The sequence below is a fragment of the Onthophagus taurus genome, chromosome 10, assembly GCF_036711975.1.
Source record: "Onthophagus taurus isolate NC chromosome 10, IU_Otau_3.0, whole genome shotgun sequence".
NCBI classification, from domain to species: Eukaryota; Metazoa; Arthropoda; class Insecta; order Coleoptera; family Scarabaeidae; genus Onthophagus; species Onthophagus taurus.
This window is the reverse complement of record NC_091975.1, coordinates 15073771-15093544: the sequence shown is the minus strand read 5'-3', so window position 1 is coordinate 15093544 and position 19774 is coordinate 15073771. Positions and strand designations below refer to the sequence as shown.

The 19774-nt window shown below is 35.7% G+C and overlaps 3 protein-coding genes across 3 annotated transcripts; 2 read left to right on the top strand and 1 right to left on the bottom strand.

Annotated features, from left to right (window-relative positions):
- Positions 1 to 1220: 1220 nt before the first annotated feature.
- LOC139431622 (uncharacterized) lies at positions 1221 to 3733 on the bottom strand. Its single transcript, XM_071199621.1, has 2 exons — positions 2292 to 3733; positions 1221 to 2226 (listed from the first exon to the last, which is right to left on the bottom strand). Exons 1-2 carry the CDS (start codon positions 3731 to 3733, stop codon positions 1221 to 1223), a joined length of 2448 nt encoding a protein of 815 aa, XP_071055722.1.
- Positions 3734 to 10306: 6573 nt separating this feature from the next.
- On the top strand, positions 10307 to 11374 carry LOC139431620 (histone-lysine N-methyltransferase SETMAR-like). The gene has a single exon (XM_071199620.1). The coding sequence runs from the start codon at positions 10307 to 10309 to the stop codon at positions 11372 to 11374; it is 1068 nt and encodes a 355-aa protein (XP_071055721.1).
- Positions 11375 to 13888: 2514 nt separating this feature from the next.
- LOC139431619 (uncharacterized) lies at positions 13889 to 15306 on the top strand. Its single transcript, XM_071199619.1, has 4 exons — positions 13889 to 14292; positions 14340 to 14859; positions 15099 to 15234; positions 15290 to 15306. Exons 1-4 carry the CDS (start codon positions 14195 to 14197, stop codon positions 15304 to 15306), a joined length of 771 nt encoding a protein of 256 aa, XP_071055720.1. The 5' UTR covers positions 13889 to 14194.
- Positions 15307 to 19774: the final 4468 nt, after the last annotated feature.

Genomic DNA, 19774 nt, shown 5'->3' with positions numbered 1-19774 from the left:
TTTGGCTGCATTTTACTATAAATTTGAGCGATAATTCCAATTCAGCACCCCTTAGCGACCCCGTTCGCTTAAGTTTGGCTTTAGAACAATTGTTACAAAACCGAAAAATGTATGCAGTTGTTCGCTGTAAACGATTTAATGATGAGAACTTCGAGAACTGAACAAAATGATCTCCCGACGCCACAGCTATCGAAAAAACCTTTTTCTTAATTTCAGGTAAATACTCGTTTCGAAAGTCTCTAACCGGCCACATGTTTTCATTCTCCTTCAGCCATCTGGGTCCAACCCAATATAGTTCCAAACCTGCCAATTCACAGCCACGAACCCCTCTTGATACTGGATTATCACGCAGGATTATCGCTACTACGTACTTATTTCCAATAACTAATTTTTGATTGTTCGGTTATTCGCGCCACCCGATTACCGACAAATACTTGCAACTGCGAAGGGCTCGTCGACAACCAACCCAAAACCACGCTAGAATCGGTCCAATAAATTTCCCGACTAACGTTTATCTTTAATACAGATTTTACCTTTATTACCAGTTCCGTGAGTAATAACGCGCCCATTAGTTCCAGCCGTGGAACTGTACCCTTTTTTAACGGTGCAACCTTAGATTTCGCGCATATTAAAACATTTTCGTCACTATCAACCGTACGAAGATATACGCACGCGCCATATGCCTTTGTCGACGCGTCGGAAAACCCATGTATCTGAAACGATTCTGGATTTTTCAGTGAGATGTGACGCGGAATTTTGATGTCGTTCAAATAAGTTAATCCATCAGCAAATTTACACCAACTGGTATGAATATCATTTGGGAGAACCTCGTCCCAACCCAATCCAGCTTCCCAGATTTCTTGCAATATAATTTTTGCACGAATAATTACAGGACTCGGCAAACCAAGGGGGTTGAAAATTTGAGCGATTTGAGAAAGAATATTTCTTTTAGTTAACCGACAGGTGAGATTTTTTGAATTTTATATTTGAAATGATCTTTAATAGGGTCCCATAATAAACTTAGGGTGCGTGTGTTTTCGTTCTTTCCCAGATCAAGAAACTCCGCAGGAGTCGCATTTACATCGCGAACACTATACAAAATTTTTGGATCGTTCGAAATCCACTTGTGCAGCTTAAATCCTCCGCTGTTTAAAATCGTTTTGACGCTTTCTGCAATGCGAATTACCTCAGCCAACGAATCTGCTCCCGTGAGCAAGTCGTCAACGTAAAAATGGGAACCAATGACATCCGCAACAAGTTGCCAAGTAACTCGCTGAAGCCGTTCCGTAAGTTACGGTTAGAAGTTCGTATGCGTCAATAGGTAATTCATCCGAGTCGCGCCACAAGATGCGTTGAAATTTCGTTTGTTCAGGATGGATCAAGCACGCACGATACATTTTTTGAATGTCAGCAGCTACCACGTAACTGTATTTGCGATAATGAATCAAAGCACTGAATAGATCGGGTTGCAAAGTGGATCCTACTACTTGTAAGTCGTTAAACGAGCGGCCCGTGGTCGTAGGACAGGAAGCGTCGAATACAACCTTTAACTTTGTGGTGCTACTGTTTTCATTCAAAACGCCATGATGTGGTATGTAATAATTTAACACGTTTGTAATTTCATCATCAACTTTGCGCATGTGTCCCAACTTTAAATATTCTCGCATGAACTCATGGTACCGATGCCCGAAATCCGAATTATTTTTACATTTCCGCTCAATACTAATTAACCGGTTTTTTGCACTTCTATAGGAATCACCCAATTGATCTACGCTATCTTTAAGTGGGATAGTAACTATGAACCGACCGTCTGACGCGCGCATGGTAGTTCTATTAAAATGTTCCTCGCAAAGCACTTCATTTTCTGATGGAGGAACCGGACCATCAACTGCCTCGACTTCCCAAAATCGCGTTAATTGTTTGTTTACTTCTACTTGATCATTTTTTCGTATTAAGTTGCAATGCACCAAATGTGCCGCGCTTGACTGTATCGGTCCCGATATTCTCCATCCCAATCGCGTGTTGAGCATAATCGGGCCGTCATTGAGTTTGATTTGTCCTACGCAAAGTAAATTCCAAAAATGATCTGCCCCAATCAACAAGTCGATCTTAACCGGCTTATTAAATGACGGATCCGCTAATCGTAACTGCGCAGGAATATTTAACGCGTTCGCGTTTATTTCAAAACTTGGCAAATTACTCGTGATCGCCGTGATAACTAAACAACTAATTTTGACCGAATAATCCGAACAATGTGAGTGTATACGTAACGAACATGAACTAGTAATTACCGATTGTGTTTTATTATTGTTGCTACATTAACATTTGTTTCGATTTCAGGCAATCGCAAGCGCTTACACGCTTCTACCGAAAGAAAACTACTTTGGCTGCCCGGATCCAAAAGAGCACGTAATGAATGTTTTTTGTTGTGACGATCGTATGCGTGAACGAGAACGGTTGAGAGTAAGACGTGCGAATGTGTTGCATGCGGAGCGAAATTGATGTTGTGTGTTTGGGTGCATGTGGATGTCTGCGGCTGTGGATCCGGGTGATCGTGCTCCAAGTGAAGCAACGAGTGTTGTCGAGCCTTGCATCGTTTACATGAACTCGAGCGACATTGATTAAGAAAATGCCCTGACCGAAGGCAATTTATGCATAATTTTAATTGCTTAACACGATCTATGCGCCCCTGAATGGTAAGTTTATTGAAATTTGGACACTCTTGAATGTAATGATCGCCTTTACAGACGACGCAACGCCTTTCCGCTACCGAATTTGCGACCAAAAACGATTTCGCACGCATATTATTTTTATCCTTGTTCACGACGCGCTTAGACGAACCGATTTCTAAAGTCTCCAAAAAGTCCGCCCGCTCTTTCAAAAATTCTAATAAATTTTCTAAATTAGGTTTCGTCAAAGTTGCTTTGGTTTTTTCCCACTCGCGATTCGAATTTGTATCGAGCCTTGTGCCGGCTAAGTAAATGAGAAGTGTATCCCAATTGTCCGTCGGCTCGTTTAATGCCGCCAAAGCGCGCAAATGCTTACAGATGTCATCAATAAATTTCCGAATAGCTTGCGGATTCTCTCCGGTAACCCTTTCAATATCGAATAAAGCCTTAACGCGGTTGTGTATCAATATTCGCGGGTTGTCGTATCGTTCCCGAATCAATTCCCACGCTACTTGATAGTTCGTGTTAGTTATTTCGAGACTTTCGATGACTTGACGAGCTCTACCAGTGAGTGCCGACAACAAATAATGGAATTTTTGCATATCATTTATTGAAGCGTTCGCGTGAATCAAAGATTCGAAAATATCCCTGAAACCAAGCCATGTATCGTAACTGCCGCTAAATTTGGGTAAATCTATAACTGGTAATTTAACGTGTTGCTCCGGAACCGGTCCTACCACAAACGATGAGTCGAATATTGTCCTGTTTGTCAAGATTCGTTTTGCTTTGGCGGTGTTAGCGTAAAAAACCCCCTCAAATGATTCCCTTTCCGCGTTTTGCGCCTCGCCATCAACGCTCAAAATATCAATTTCCCCCTGAATTTCTTCAAATTCATCGATAAGATTAACCGCGCGGTCGTAGCGCTGCTCTAACTCCACCGAAAGTTCCGAATCGGTACCGCCGTCTTTTATGATCGCTTCAAATTTCGCGACAAATTTAGAAAAATTTGTTAATTTGCCCTTGACAGCGCCTCGTTTTTTAATTAAGTTCTCTAATTGGCTCATATTGCCTTTGAAAACCCGATACAGATCGAGACCGAAAAGGAAGGAAGGAAAAGGACTTACAGCACGTCACAATGGCGTTGTTTCCGGCTACCAAGCCTCCAACATGGACTTCTAAGTCGCGTGGTTTGGAATTCCTGGGTCGTCTTGGATGGGTCAGCAAAGTTCTTACCAGGATGGACGACGTCGTGGAAAAGAATTTGACACGCCGCATCAGTGACTGGATACCATTTTTATTTCGATTTTCTTTTTACGATCCGGCTCGAAGGACCATTTTATGTTACTTATTTTTTCTGGAATGCGCTGATTCAAACACACTTCTTTTATTTGTATTTAAATTATTCTTTATTTTATTATATGTACACTTGTTTTATAAATTTGCGAAGTTTGTTTGTTATACCGATTGGTAACTTTAATTTTAGGAGATACACCCAACACGGACGTACGTATAAGTATACGTATGTGTGTATATTCGGTGTCGTTAAGTGGGGGATAAACAAGCGTAGGGGTAATGCACAAATTGAATCGTTCATAGATGGTTGAGAGGCGAAGTTGGTCGCATCGCTTTGCAGTTAACCCTAGCAAAAAAAAACTAAGATGTTGTTTACTGTAGCGGAAAAGGTACAGATTATAAAATGGTTTTATGGTGGCAATTCTGTAGCCCAAATAATTAATTTGTTTCCTGTGGCCTATGAAAACAGATCAATTCCTAGTCGCGGAACAATTTCAAATATTATTAAAAACTTTGAGCGACATGGATGTGTGTCTCCACAGAAACACAAATTACGAAGGGGTAAAAGAGATGAGTTACGTGATACGATGATATGTGCTGATGTTGAACGCAATAAAAATCAGTCAAGCAGACAAGTTGCGGAGACGTTTGCTATCAGCCATGTTGCCGTCCTAAAAACATTAAAGAAACACGGGTACAGGTCGTACAAGGTACAAAAAAGTCAGAAACTCTGCGAGAACGATAATATTACAAGGGCGGAATTTTGCTTTACTATGATGAAAATGGCCAACGGAAATGTTGATTTTATAAAAAACATTTTATTTACCGATGAATCTACATTTCCTTTGCATGGTCGGCATAATCCCAGCGTTGCTCGATATTGGAGTCGTGACAATGAACACAAAATTTATGTGGCTCGTACACAATATCCCAAAAATTAAATGTTTGGGCTGGCTTAGTAGGTGACCATATTATCGGTCCTTTTTTCATAGAAGGAAATTTAAATGGTCATAAGTATTTAAACATTTTGCAAAATGATGTAATCCCATCGCTTCAACAATTAGACAATGTTCAATTTGGAAGTATCTGGTTCCAACAAGATGGTTGCTCGGCTCACAACAGCCGGCAAGTTAAAGAGTATCTTAACGCACAATTTCCAAATCGTGTAATATCTATTTGCGGAACGTTAACTTGGCCGCCTAGATCACCAGATTTAGCCTCCAATGATTTTTTTCTATGGGGATATTTAAAATCGAAAATTTATGGTTTTGATGAAGAAAGGACAACCAATCTGGATGACTTACAAACAAAAATTCGCAATTGTATACAGGATATTAGTCCCGATATACTAGCAAATGTAAGGCGAACTTTTTACGATAGATTGGGCTATTGTTTAGCACAGAATGGTGGTTTTTTTGAACACCTAATATAAAAAATATTTTATTTTTATAGTTTTTTGTTTTATTTGTTGTTTTACAAAGTTTATTTCAGTTACTTACGAATTGTTTTTATTTCTAGAATTAAGAATTTGCTTTGTCTTATTTGAATTTCATTTATCATATTAGTTATTATTTTTATAATATTTCTTATCATTGAACGATGTCAAACGACTGACTGCTCTTGCGATTCCCCTCCCACAAACATACTCCGCGCGCATATGCACACACAGAAGTATACTTATACGTACGTCCGTGTTGGGTGTATCTCCTAAAATTAAAGTTACCAATCGGTATATATATGACTGGTACGACGTGTGTGTTATACAATATATATGACTGGTACGACATGTCTTAATATCGAAAGACGGGGGGTCTTATATACCTTTTTGGGAAGACAAAAAGTTGTTTTCGACTTAACCAAAATTAAAAATAAAATTGTATGCTATATGCAACTCAAACTGCCAACTTTGAAATAAATCTTAACAGTGTTCATACATATACTTGCATATATCGTTTTATGTAAAAATTTTCTTTAAATTTAATAAGTGAGTATGACCCCAGTGGTAAATCTCTAGGAACGTATCATGCTAAAGATCTGAAGCCCGATAATAATTCCCTGAATGATCTACACTCATCTGGAAGTAGTGATGTATCCGATGTTGACTCTGATGTTCATCTTTCTAATCGCCGTATTTCGTTCGGTTACCACAAACATAGCAAGCGTCGTAAACATTGATTTTTTCTTTTTTATTCCTTTGCTCGTGTCAGTGTTGGCGGTGTTAATATTGAGTTCCCATGTTTTTTTCATTTTTCCTTATCTAGCCCTGCGACTGAGGGCTTCATAATATCGCTGCCTTCCTCTGCATTAATGATTTTCGGTTTAATACCTTACCATCTTACATCTTTGGTTGTTTTTCTTTTCTTTCGTGCTATTCCATAGATGTTATGGATAGTATTGGTCTGACTATTTCCCTGTTGGTGTGGTACATCCCTTAGTTTAACTTCATTGCTTAATCTTATTTTTCTGAGCCAGTACCACAAAAAAAAATTACCGTGGGCGTTTAGCCATTGTTGTTCTGTTTTATGATAGTAACAGCTGTCATATTTTCGAGGCCGTTAGCGATATACTGAAGGGATTTTTGTTTTGCGTTCGAATTGATATATTTTTTTTGTTTGTGGGTTGGTTTTTATAGTGGAATTGTAAGAGCGATAGACGCCAGTCATGCGTCGAGTCGAATTTATCTTTAGGGTATCGTTTTGTCGTGGGTTCAGCACTAACGTACCTATCTTTGTATTTCTAATCCTTTCTGCTTGTTTTCCCTAATCTTTAGTATTACACCTTGTTTTGTTATCCTGCGTTATCCTTGCCTCACGAGAATATCTGTGTGTTAAAGATTTTAGTTTGAAATACGTATCTGACTGCGTCGGGTGTTGCTTGCCTATATCTGTGTAAGCCGTAGTGTTGTTTTCCTTTTCTACTGTCTACGGTAACTCTTCGCTATCCCGGTCGCGTATACGTAAGCTATGGCATAAATCCGGATAGCACTTCCGGTAACCCTATTCCTTTCTATTACCCCAGTTTTATTTTTTTTTTATTTTTGGATTACTGATCTCAGAGGTTGAGGTAATCATTGCTTGCACGTTGATGGTACCTGTGTTGATGACTATTATCTATTGTTTGTTATTTTGTTTTATTATTATTTCTTTTCCCTTCCGGCCGATTTGCCGAAGACTTGATGGCTAAGGGCTGAGGTGGATCAAATAGTTGGTGTCTGAATTTGTGTTGTTTTTTTTTCAACTGTTGGGTTGGATACGTTTGGGTTTTCAGTTTTTAAGTTTACGGGTAAACTTCTTTCAGGTAGAGGGGGCGTGTTACAAGTTCATCTTGTGATTGAGTATAAAGTTATATTTTTATTTTGTCTAATACCCATTATTCTCTATGCAACATTGCAATCTGGCGCCCATAGATTTTCGATTGGGTTAAGATCAGGTGACCGCGCTGCTCAGGGTATTCGCCTAACCTCATTATGATCGTCAAACCAATCATGAACAATTCTTGAAGAATGCACGGGTGAATTGTCTTGGACAATCGTGATGATCCCTTCTGGATACAAGGTTGCTCGCCTCGTAGTCAAACCTGACTCTCGTTGACCAGCAACACGAGGCATGTTGTATTTAAGAAAACGGACAAATTTGAATGCACTTAATTTTGATATTGAAGAATTCTAGTTAAAATTTGAAGGAGAGTTTCATAAAGCTTTATTTATAAGTTTTATATTATATTAATTATATTACTGAGATTTTTATCTGACGTTTTATTTATAGAAATACTCTAAAATTATTTATTAGATGAACATATAAAAAATCGTGTATTTGTCGTTCTTAAAAATATCAAAAAAGATTTAAAATAAAATAAAATTAACACATTTAAAAAAAGGGTGATCCATTCTTCGGCCCACTTCAAACTGGGACGGTTTTACCTGGGTTAAGGAAGAGGGTAACTTCCTTTAGTCTCAGAAATCAAATTGAATAGAAACAAAAGATGTCTCCGTCTTCTTCCAGTACCAGCGTCATGTCGGAGCTAACAGCGGACGATTCGCATTAAATCTGAACAGAGCTGTACATCCTCCTGCACTCTCTCTGGCTACATCAACCGGATACAGCTCAGAGGTGTGTTCCTGATGCCATCTGTGGTCGGCCATTCCTCTCCGAAGTCTCTCACTCTGAGGTCTTATAGAGCGGGGCATTCACACAAGATGTGTCGGACCGTCTCCTCGCTCTCTTTACAGAGGCGACAGAGAGGACTAACAGCAAGCTTAAGGTTATAAAGATGCTTGTTTACCTTACAGTGACCCGCGACGAGTCCCTTTACAGTTAATAGAGCGTACAAAATGCATCTTAACTACTTACAAAAGTGGATTGCACATGGAACTGAACCAAAGTTAGACATGAGGTCGCAAAAATTGAACGCTAGACATCTTTTTTAACAACTAAACCTCTCCAAATTCACGCAAAGTGACAAATTAGAGATCAAGTAATACTAAAAACTTTTTAAAAGGTTAATTATGATACTATTAAGATATAAAATAATAATAATATTAATTTTAATAATATTAAAAATTCTACGTTAAACGTTAAGACACAATAAGTCACGCAAGTTTTTAATACCACAAAAAACTGGAAAGAACAAGGGTGACCAACCGTCGTCCCGACAAGACACCAAATATACCAAAAAACAACCACTAGGTGGCGCTAAGAGGGGGAATAAAATAGAAAATTTGAAATTTGAAATGTGAGACAAACTTATGAAGTGCACTAATACACCAAAATCCGAGAAAATATTTAAACTAGAAAACAAGAGAAACACTTTCCACAATTGTTTGATCCATAACAATGTAATACTTCCTTAGACAGATGGCAGCCCTTAACTCTATCCTACCAGTTCATACACTTTTTGTGAGTAAAATCTTTAATTATCTCAATCTGAGTTGATAAGGACAGAGCGATTATCGGTTCAGGCGAACATGACGCTCGCTTGGCAGCCCTTTTGGCAAGTCTATCAGCGTGCTTGTTACCTGAACAAGTCGAGTGTCCTTTTATCCATTGAAGTATAACGCAGTTATGCACTGCGGCCTTCTCCAATGTCAGATGACAACCCATAACAAGTCCTGAGGTTATTGTTATTCTACTCAGGGCCAAAATACCTTGTCTACTGTCAGTATAAATTCTTACCTACAAAGTTGGATCTGACAATTACGTCAGTGGCAAGTTGTATGGCGATTAACTCCGCCTGTATGACGGTGGTACTTTTACCTAGAGGTTCAGATACGTGGAATCGGAGATCGTACGACGTAAGACTCCGGCTCCAGCTCCTTCCCGTCTCTGTGAACCATCAGTGCAGATTTTAAGGCTGTTTTTTAACTCTATTTCTGTGGAACTTGGGTGTGTGAGATATTTCTTCGTAAAACTGTGTTGTAGGGGTGTGGAGTCCGCTACACAATCCAGAATTGATGAGTAGTCCACCATTTCATTCCAGAGATTGGTATTTTTACTATTTCTCTCGCCCATTAGAATTCCTGCTGCTCGCAGTCGAATCATGGTCACCAATGCCACCTCTTGGATGAACAAATGAAGTGGCGTTAGGTTCAGCATGTTTTCCATGGCTGCAGTGGGGGTAGTCCGCAGCGCACCTGTAACATACAAACACGCAAGTCTCTGTACTTGCTAAACTAAATCAAGTAATTTTTGAGCTTATTTCATTTTATTTGTGATCTTGACTCGCAAGATTTTGGTTGGTTTTGTGGACCAATAGAGTCCCTGATTGAAGTCAAAGATATCTATGTCTTACGTTCAGTGTTAATTATCATTCATTCTCAATATCAATTTTATTAATATCATTTTCTTTTTTGCGAGAATAGAGGTAAGGCATTTTTTAAACATGTTCATAACCTTCATGTGATTGTAAATTAAATATTAATCAACGTTTGATTTAATTTCTCTCTTTCTACGAGATATTGTATCTCAAAAGTAGTCACATAAATTTATTATAACTTTGAATGTATTATTTTATTTTTTCTTAACTGGTTTATTATATTGAATTATCACCAAATTTTTGTATTATTGCAGTAGTTCTTCACACAGTTCTCCCCATTTCACTTGTTAGTTGCTCATATTACCTTATATTATATTAGAAGTTTGTTTGTTATACCGATTGGTAACTTTAATTTTAGGAGATACACCCAACACGGACGTACGTATAAGTATACGTGTGTGTGTATATTCGGTGTCGTTAAGTGGGGGATAAACAAGCGTAGGGGTAATGCACAAATTGAATCGTTCATAGATTGTTGAGAGGCGAAGTTGGTCGCATCGCTTTGCAGTTAACCCTAGCAAAAAAAAACTAAGATGTTGTTTACTGTAGCGGAAAAGGTACAGATTATAAAATGGTTTTATGGTGGCAATTCTGTAGCCCAAATAATTAATTTGTTTCCTGTGGCCTATGAAAACAGATCAATTCCTAGTCGCGGAACAATTTCAAATATTATTAAAAACTTTGAGCGACATGGATGTGTGTCTCCACAGAAACACAAATTACGAAGGGGTAAAAGAGATGAGTTACGTGATACGATGATATGTGCTGATGTTGAACGCAATAAAAATCAGTCAAGCAGACAAGTTGCGGAGACATTTGCTATCAGCCATGTTGCCGTCCTAAAAACATTAAAGAAACACGGATACAGGTCGTACAAGGTACAAAAAAGTCAGGAACTATGCGAGAACGATAATATTACAAGGGCGGAATTTTGCTTTACTATGATGGAAATGGCCAACGGAAATGTTGATTTTATAAAAAACATTTTATTTACCGATGAATCTACATTTCCTTTGCATGGTCGGCATAATCCCAGCGTTGCTCGATATTGGAGTCGTGACAATGAACACAAAATTTATGCGGCTCGTACACAATATCCCCAAAAATTAAATGTTTGGGCTGGCTTAGTAGGTGACCATATTATCGGTCCTTTTTTCATAGAAGGAAATTTAAATGGTCATAAGTATTTAAACATTTTGCAAAATGACGTAATCTCATCGCTTCAACAATTAGACAATGTTCAATTTGGAAGTATCTGGTTCCAACAAGATGGTTGCCCGGCTCACAACAGCCGACAAGTTAAAGAGTATCTTAACGCACAATTTCCAAATCGTGTAATATCTATTTGCGGAACGTTAACTTGGCCGCCTAGATCACCAGATTTAGCCCCCAATGATTTTTTTCTATGGGGATATTTAAAATCGAAAATTTATGGTTTTGATGAAGAAAGGACAACCAATCTGGATGACTTACAAACAAAAATTCGCAATTGTATACAGGATATTAGTCCCGATATACTAGCGAATGTAAGGCGAACTTTTTACGATAGATTGGGCTATTGTTTAGCACAGAATGGTGGTTTATTTGAACACCTAATATAAAAAATATTTTATTTTTATAGTTTTTTGTTTTATTTGTTATTTTACAAAGTTTATTTCAGTTACTTACGAATTGTTTTTATTTTTAGAATTAAGAATTTGCTTTGTCTTATTTGAATTTCATTTATTATATTAGTTATTATTTTTATAATATTTCTTATCATTGAACGATGTCAAACGACTGATTGCTCTCCGATCCCCTACTCTTGCGATTCCCCTCCCACAAACATACTCCGCCCGCATATGCACACACAGAAGTATACTTATACGTACGTCCGTGTTGGGTGTATCTCCTAAAATTAAAGTTACCAATCGGTATAGATGATATATTTTGCAAAACTTACCTACAACCACTTCCACTTCGAATTTATATTTTCGGATGGTCACTGTACCATCCGAATTTTCTCTAACATGTAGTAAATACTCACGATCCATTATTTCTCTTTAATTTACTTTAACAATGATAGATGAAAATGACCACATCGTATTTATACTTAATTTTTACGTAAGAGAGAGGAAAAATATTTCTCCTCTTTTTATATTAGACTAGCAACATAAAGATCGGATTTGATCGGAAAAATTAAAAGTTTAATAACATAATTATTTATTTCATCAGCTTCGATAAGCCGAAAGTTGTGTTCGCTATCCAGATCACGATTCCAATTCAATCCATGACAATCACATCTTAACCATTCGAAATGTCTTTGAATTTTATTATTAAGCCATAATACTTGATACGGTAATCGTACAAAGGCATGATAATCAGCATTTTTTAACATAATAAATTGGCAATTCTCTAATATATACATTTATGCTTAATTGGCAAATCATTCAACGTATAAATGTCTCTCAATCGGTTCGATTTAACATACCTGCACTTAGCTCAATCTACAACAAAAGAAAAAAATGTCTACACCACTATGCACTTTACTGGTTAGCAGTACTGACATGATGAATGTGCCAATAAAGACATTACATGTAGTGTGCAAACACCTGTTCTCCCGGTAAGTTTCTTTTTCTTTTTTTCTCTTTATTAATAATTCTGAATTAGGTATGGTTTAAAAAGCGTTACAACGAGGGGGAATTGCGTGATCATTGCACTATTGTATACCCCAAAAAATGAGACGCTGAAGAGGAAGTTCGGAAACCTCCCAGTGCAATATATGAGGCTGGGAGTTGAAAATGAAACGGAAGTACAGATGTTGGCATCGGTGATGCATAAATATGTTTTTGATTTAAGTGTTGATGGGGATGAGCAATTCCCCCAAATTGAAAGTCTGAAATGTTGATTTTATAAAAAACATTTTATTTACCGATGAATCTACATTTCCTTTGCATGGTCGGCATAATCCCAGCGTTGCTCGATATTGGAGTCGTGACAATGAACACAAAATTTATGCGGTTCGTACACAATATCCCCAAAAATTAAATGTTTGGGCTGGCTTAGTAGGTGACCATATTATCGGTCCTTTTTTCATAGAAGGAAATTTAAATGGTCATAAGTATTTAAACATTTTGCAAAATGACGTAATCTCATCGCTTCAACAATTAGACAATGTTCAATTTGGAAGTATCTGGTTCCAACAAGATGGTTGCCCGGCTCACAACAGCCGACAAGTTAAAGAGTATCTTAACGCACAATTTCCAAATCGTGTAATATCTATTTGCGGAACGTTAACTTGGCCGCCTAGATCACCAGATTTAGCCCCCAATGATTTTTTTCTATGGGGATATTTAAAATCGAAAATTTATGGTTTTGATGAAGAAAGGACAACCAATCTGGATGACTTACAAACAAAAATTCGCAATTGTATACAGGATATTAGTCCCGATATACTAGCGAATGTAAGGCGAACTTTTTACGATAGATTGGGCTATTGTTTAGCACAGAATGGTGGTTTATTTGAACACCTAATATAAAAAATATTTTATTTTTATAGTTTTTTGTTTTATTTGTTATTTTACAAAGTTTATTTCAGTTACTTACGAATTGTTTTTATTTTTAGAATTAAGAATTTGCTTTGTCTTATTTGAATTTCATTTATTATATTAGTTATTATTTTTATAACATTTCTTATCATTGAACGATGTCAAACGACTGATTGCTCTCCGATCCCCTACTCTTGCGATTCCCCTCCCACAAACATACTCCGCGCGCATATGCACACACAGAAGTATACTTATACGTACGTCCGTGTTGGGTGTATCTCCTAAAATTAAAGTTACCAATCGGTATAGATGATATATTTTGCAAAACTTACCTACAACCACTTCCACTTCGAATTTATATTTTCGGATGGTCACTGTACCATCCGAATTTTCTCTAACATGTAGTAAATACTCACGATCCATTATTTCTCTTTAATTTACTTTAACAATGATAGATGAAAATGACCACATCGTATTTATACTTAATTTTTACGTAAGAGAGAGGAAAAATATTTCTCCTCTTTTTATATTAGACTAGCAACATAAAGATCGGATTTGATCGGAAAAATTAAAAGTTTAATAACATAATTATTTATTTCATCAGCTTCGATAAGCCGAAAGTTGTGTTCGCTATCCAGATCACGATTCCAATTCAATCCATGACAATCACATCTTAACCATTCGAAATGTCTTTGAATTTTATTATTAAGCCATAATACTTGATACGGTAATCGTACAAAGGCATGATAATCAGCATTTTTTAACATAATAAATTGGCAATTCTCTAATATATACATTTATGCTTAATTAGCAAATCATTCAACGTATAAATGTCTCTCAATCGGTTCGATTTAGCATACCTGCACTTAGCTCAATCTACAACAAAAGAAAAAAATGTCTACACCACTATGCACTTTACTGGTTAGCAGTACTGACATGATGAATGTGCCAATAAAGACATTACATGTAGTGTGCAAACACCTGTTCTCCCGGTAAGTTTCTTTTTCTTTTTTTCTCTTTATTAATAATTCTGAATTAGGTATGGTTTAAAAAGCGTTACAACGAGGGGGAATTGCGTGATCATTGCACTATTGTATACCCCAAAAAATGAGACGCTGAAGAGGAAGTTCGGAAACCTCCCAGTGCAATATATGAGGCTGGGAGTTGAAAATGAAACGGAAGTACAGATGTTGGCATCGGTGATGCATAAATATGTTTTTGATTTAAGTGTTGATGGGGATGAGCAATTCCCCCAAATTGAAAGTCATCGAAAAAATCTCAAGAGACAACCACCACCATCATTATCATCATCGTCAACAACATCACAAAAAGGAATGGTTGCAATCAATTTGAATGATGTTGATGATGATGATGATGATGATCGAGAAAAAGAAGAAGAAGAAGAGCAAGACAGTACTAAAAAGAGAAAAGTCACGTTTCCAGATGATGATGATGACTTTCAAGCTTGTTGTAACAAAATAGTGGTAGATGAGGACGAACAATGTAAAATGAAAATTTTTTTAAAAAATAGCAATAGCAATATCTCATACATTGATCTTGTAACTCATAAAAAAAAAATTTCTTGATCGGTAATATGTTTAGCGAGCCGGGTAGGTATTCCAATTCAATCCATGACAATTACATCTTAACCATTCGAAATCAGTGTAAGAAATCAGTGTCGACTTTATATTTTCGGTATGCATGTTAATGCAGTTAGATGATGTAAGTAATATTTTAACGATTTTTATTCTTTTCGAATTGCAGCCACTAATAATACATCATTCTTTTAAATTTACAGAGGGTTATAGTATTAGTGGAGAAAGACGCGATGGACGACATCCTGAACACGGATGCCGGTCACATCATAACTATCACAGATGCCCCAGGTGGATCTATAATTATAGCCACCTGGGGCGAATTTTATTATGCGACATGTAAGTAATTTACACATATGAATATCAAACATAATTAATTCAATTTAATTTTTAGTTGTTCCATCACAATAAAAACGCCTACACAAATGATGCATGATGAAATTTAGTAACGACATGAAGAATGACATCAAGCGGCCTTGCTCTGTTTCGTTGATCGCGTGCTATGCAGATGACGCCGTCCTCAGTGCACGAGATATATTATTTAGATTGTAATTTTTTTATTTTATAATATATTTTTTAAATTGGGGTTGATTGTTAAATTGTATTATTTCCGAAATATTCCTAAGTTCCTGCGCCCGGGTATTCAAGCGTTACAAAAAAATTTTATAATTTGTATTATTTTTTTACTTCCTTAATATTAATTATACAATAGCATTTCATTTAGGTCAATTATTCGATTGGTCAGCATTATTGCAGCCGCTATGTCACTTGACACTTCCGCCGGCGAGGTGCATTGCACTTTACTACTTAATTAACAATTAAAACTATTTTAAAAAACTTTACAAAACTCTTGTGTTATATCGATAAAAGTTGAAAAGGAATTGGTGTACGAAATTTGGACTGGTTCAAAGCGGAAGATTTTTGGGAAACAGCTTTGGGTGACGAATTTAAAGCTATAAAAGGAATAAATAAACCTCCTTTTTTATTGTGTTTTATTTATTCATTCATTTTTAACAATTTTGATCCGTTTAAAGATTTTTTAGTACGTTTGCATTCTTTAAAAATACTTTCCATTGCTTTCATAACATCTTTAACTGATATAGTATTGCTTTTGAAATTTACTTAACCCCATTGGTTTCGGTTTGAAGAATCCGAAAAAGTATCGGTGTTGCAACCGATAAAAGCGACGCTTACACTGATTTCGAATGGTTAAGATGTAATTGTCATGGATTGAATTGGAATACCTACCCGGCTCGCTAAGCATATTACCGATCAAGAAATTTTTTTTTTGAGTTACAAGATCAATGTATGAGATATTGCTGTTTATGTTCGATGGGTAATCGGATCGTTAGAGGAAGAGTTACTGGACAATCGACGCAATTCTAATGAAAGAATTATATAAGTAATCGGTTTATACAATAAAAAATTTTTTTGTTTTATTATGATTTTTATTAACTATTTCTATTTTTTAAAAAATTTTTCATTTTACATTGTTCGTCCTCATCTTCCACTATTTTGTTACAACAAGCTTGAAAGTCATCATCATCATCTGGAAACGTGACTTTTCTCTTTTTAGTACTGTCTTGCTCTTCTTCTTCTTCTTCTTCTCGATCATCATCATCATCATCATCAACATCATTCAAATTGAATGCAACCATTCCTTTTTGTGATGTTGTTGATGATGATGATGATGATGGTGGTGGTGGTTGTCTCTTGAGATTTTTTCGATGACTTTCAATTTGGGGGAATTACTCATTCCCATCAACACTTAAATCAAAAACATATTTATGCATCACCGATGCCAACATCTGTACTTCCGTTTCATTTTCAACTCCCAGCCTCATATATTGCACTGGGAGGTTTCCGAACTTCCTCTTCAGCGTCTCATTTTTTGGGGTATACAATAGTGCAATGATCACGCAATTCCCCCTCGTTGTAACGCTTTTTAAACCATACCTAATTCAGAATTATTAATAAAGAGAAAAAAAGAAAAAGAAACTTACCGGGAGAACAGGTGTTTGCACACTACATGTAATGTCTTTATTGGCACATTCATCATGTCAGTACTGCTAACCAGTAAAGTGCATAGTGCTGTAGACATTTTTTTCTTTTGTTGTAGATTGAGCTAAGTGCAGGTATGCTAAATCGAACCGATTGAGAGACATTTATACGTTGAATGATTTGCTAATTAAGCATAAATGTATATATTAGAGAATTGCCAATTTATTATGTTAAAAAATGCTGATTATCATGCCTTTGTACGATTACCGTATCAAGTATTATGGCTTAATAATAAAATTCAAAGACATTTCGAATGGTTAAGATGTGATTGTCATGGATTGAATTGGCATCGTGATCTGGATAGCGAACACAACTTTCGGCTTATCGAAGCTGATGAAATAAATAATTATGTTATTAAACTTTTAATTTTTTTACTTTTAAATTTCTATTTATCTGTATTTATCGGTTGACGTAAAACGCTAATTATGAATGTTTCGAAAATAATACAATTTACCAATCAACTCAATTTAAATAATATATTTAAACATTTTAAAATAAAAGCTACAATGAAAATAATACAAATTATAAAATTGTTTTAATATCTTTTCATTAAAGGATTTAGCCCACCATTCCATTAGTTCCTTAGATAAAATATCTCGCATAAATTGCAAACCAACATGAAAATGGAAAAATTGTTATATAATTTTGTTTTTTTCTTAACATTTGCTACTTTTAAAAAAGTTTCGTTTCCACCGTTGATTCCAACTTCAATAAATTTTAAACGTATACGGGTCCGCATGCACCTCAAGTTTTTATCTCTAAATTAATTGTTAATTCTACGGAATCAAATTGTTTATCCAAACAATGATAACAACCGTTAAGGAATTAATTCAGCTCCTCAACGCACACAGTAATTCTAAAGAATTTCGTTTGCTAACGATATAATTCAATCGGAAACCGATCAGTTTTTCGATCATTCAAACCGAAACAGGTATCTACAATCAAACAGGTCTGTTTTGATTAATCTATTTTATCCGACCAACCGCTTTGATCGGTTGTAACACCGATACGTTTGCATCCTTTAAAATACTTCCCATTGCTTTCGTAACATCTTTATCTGATATAGTATTCTTTGTGACAAATACTATATTGAAACAGATATAATAGGGTGTGGGTGGTTAACAGATATTCTCTCATTTTGTTAATTGGAACATGGTGTTGAAGCTGATGATTACATAATGTTGTGTAATTTATATTCGATTTAATGATTATCAAAAGTTATTTCCTAATTATAATAATTATCAAAACTTGTTGTTTCTTTCATTGGAATTGCGTCGATTGTTTAGTGCAATTTAACACTTCCGCTAACGATCCGATTACTCCGATCGGTGTGTTTCGGCATTAGTCGGCTGTGGAATTGTTAAGTTACAATTTTAGGACGCAATCAATTAAAAGTTTAAATTTAAAATAATTGAGTGTATTAACATTTAAGTTGGCTGCAATGTAAATAATACAAATTCGCAATCAATTAAAAGTTTAAATTTAAAATAATTGAGTGTATTAACATTTAAGTTGGCTGCAATAAAAAAAAATAAATTTAAATTATAACCACATGAAATTTAAGTTGTGATGCTTGAATACGCACGCGCGGGAACTTACGAATATGTCGAATAAAACAGATCGGTTTCTGATCAAATTATATCGATAGTGGATGGAATAATATTTTATTGAAATTCAAAAGTCGTTGGTTTACAATTTCTCGTAATAAACTAAACCTGATGCTTTCTCACTATTCTAATAACAAAAACTGTTTAATTTACAATTTATACGGTAACAATACATATTGTTTCTAGGATCCTTTTTCATGTAATAAACCGAATCCGATCTTTATGTTGCTAGTCTAATATAAAAAGAGGAGAAATATTTTTCCTCTCTCTTACCTAAAAATTAAGTATAAATACGATGTGGTCATTTTCATCTATCATTGTTAAAGTAAATTAAAGAGAAATAATGGATCGTGAGTATTTACTACATGTTAGAGAAAATTCGGATGGTACAGTGACCATCCGAAAATATAAATTCGAAGTGGAAGTGGTTGTAGGTAAGTTTTGCAAAATATATCATCTATACCGATTGGTAACTTTAATTTTAGGAGATACACCCAACACGGACGTACGTATAAGTATACTTCTGTGTGTGCATATGCGGGCGGAGTATGTTTGTGGGAGGGGAATCGCAAGAGTAGGGGATCGGAGAGCAATCAGTCGTTTGACATCGTTCAATGATAAGAAATATTATAAAAATAATAACTAATATAATAAATGAAATTCAAATAAGACAAAGCAAATTCTTAATTCTAAAAATAAAAACAATTCGTAAGTAACTGAAATAAACTTTGTAAAATAACAAATAAAACAAAAAACTATAAAAATAAAATATTTTTTATATTAGGTGTTCAAATAAACCACCATTCTGTGCTAAACAATAGCCCAATCTATCGTAAAAAGTTCGCCTTACATTCGCTAGTATATCGGGACTAATATCCTGTATACAATTGCGAATTTTTGTTTGTAAGTCATCCAGATTGGTTGTCCTTTCTTCATCAAAACCATAAATTTTCGATTTTAAATATCCCCATAGAAAAAAATCATTGGGGGCTAAATCTGGTGATCTAGGCGGCCAAGTTAACGTTCCGCAAATAGATATTACACGATTTGGAAATTGTGCGTTAAGATACTCTTTAACTTGTCGGCTGTTGTGAGCCGGGCAACCATCTTGTTGGAACCAGATACTTCCAAATTGAACATTGTCTAATTGTTGAAGCGATGAGATTACGTCATTTTGCAAAATGTTTAAATACTTATGACCATTTAAATTT

Excerpts from the sequence above, each read along its gene's own strand:
- LOC139431622 (XM_071199621.1), bottom strand. The coding sequence starts at position 3,733 with ATGAGCCAATTAGAGAACTTAATTAAAAAACGAGGCGCTGTCAAGGGC. Across the intron at positions 2,227-2,291 it reads ACAATAATAAAACACAATCG|TTGTTTAGTTATCACGGCGA; the intron begins GTAATTACTAGT and ends GGTCAAAATTAG.
- LOC139431620 (XM_071199620.1), top strand. The coding sequence starts at position 10,307 with ATGTTGTTTACTGTAGCGGAAAAGGTACAGATTATAAAATGGTTTTAT.
- LOC139431619 (XM_071199619.1), top strand. The coding sequence starts at position 14,195 with ATGTCTACACCACTATGCACTTTACTGGTTAGCAGTACTGACATGATG. Across the intron at positions 14,293-14,339 it reads TGCAAACACCTGTTCTCCCG|GTATGGTTTAAAAAGCGTTA; the intron begins GTAAGTTTCTTT and ends ATTCTGAATTAG. Across the intron at positions 14,860-15,098 it reads ATATCTCATACATTGATCTT|AGGGTTATAGTATTAGTGGA; the intron begins GTAACTCATAAA and ends TTAAATTTACAG.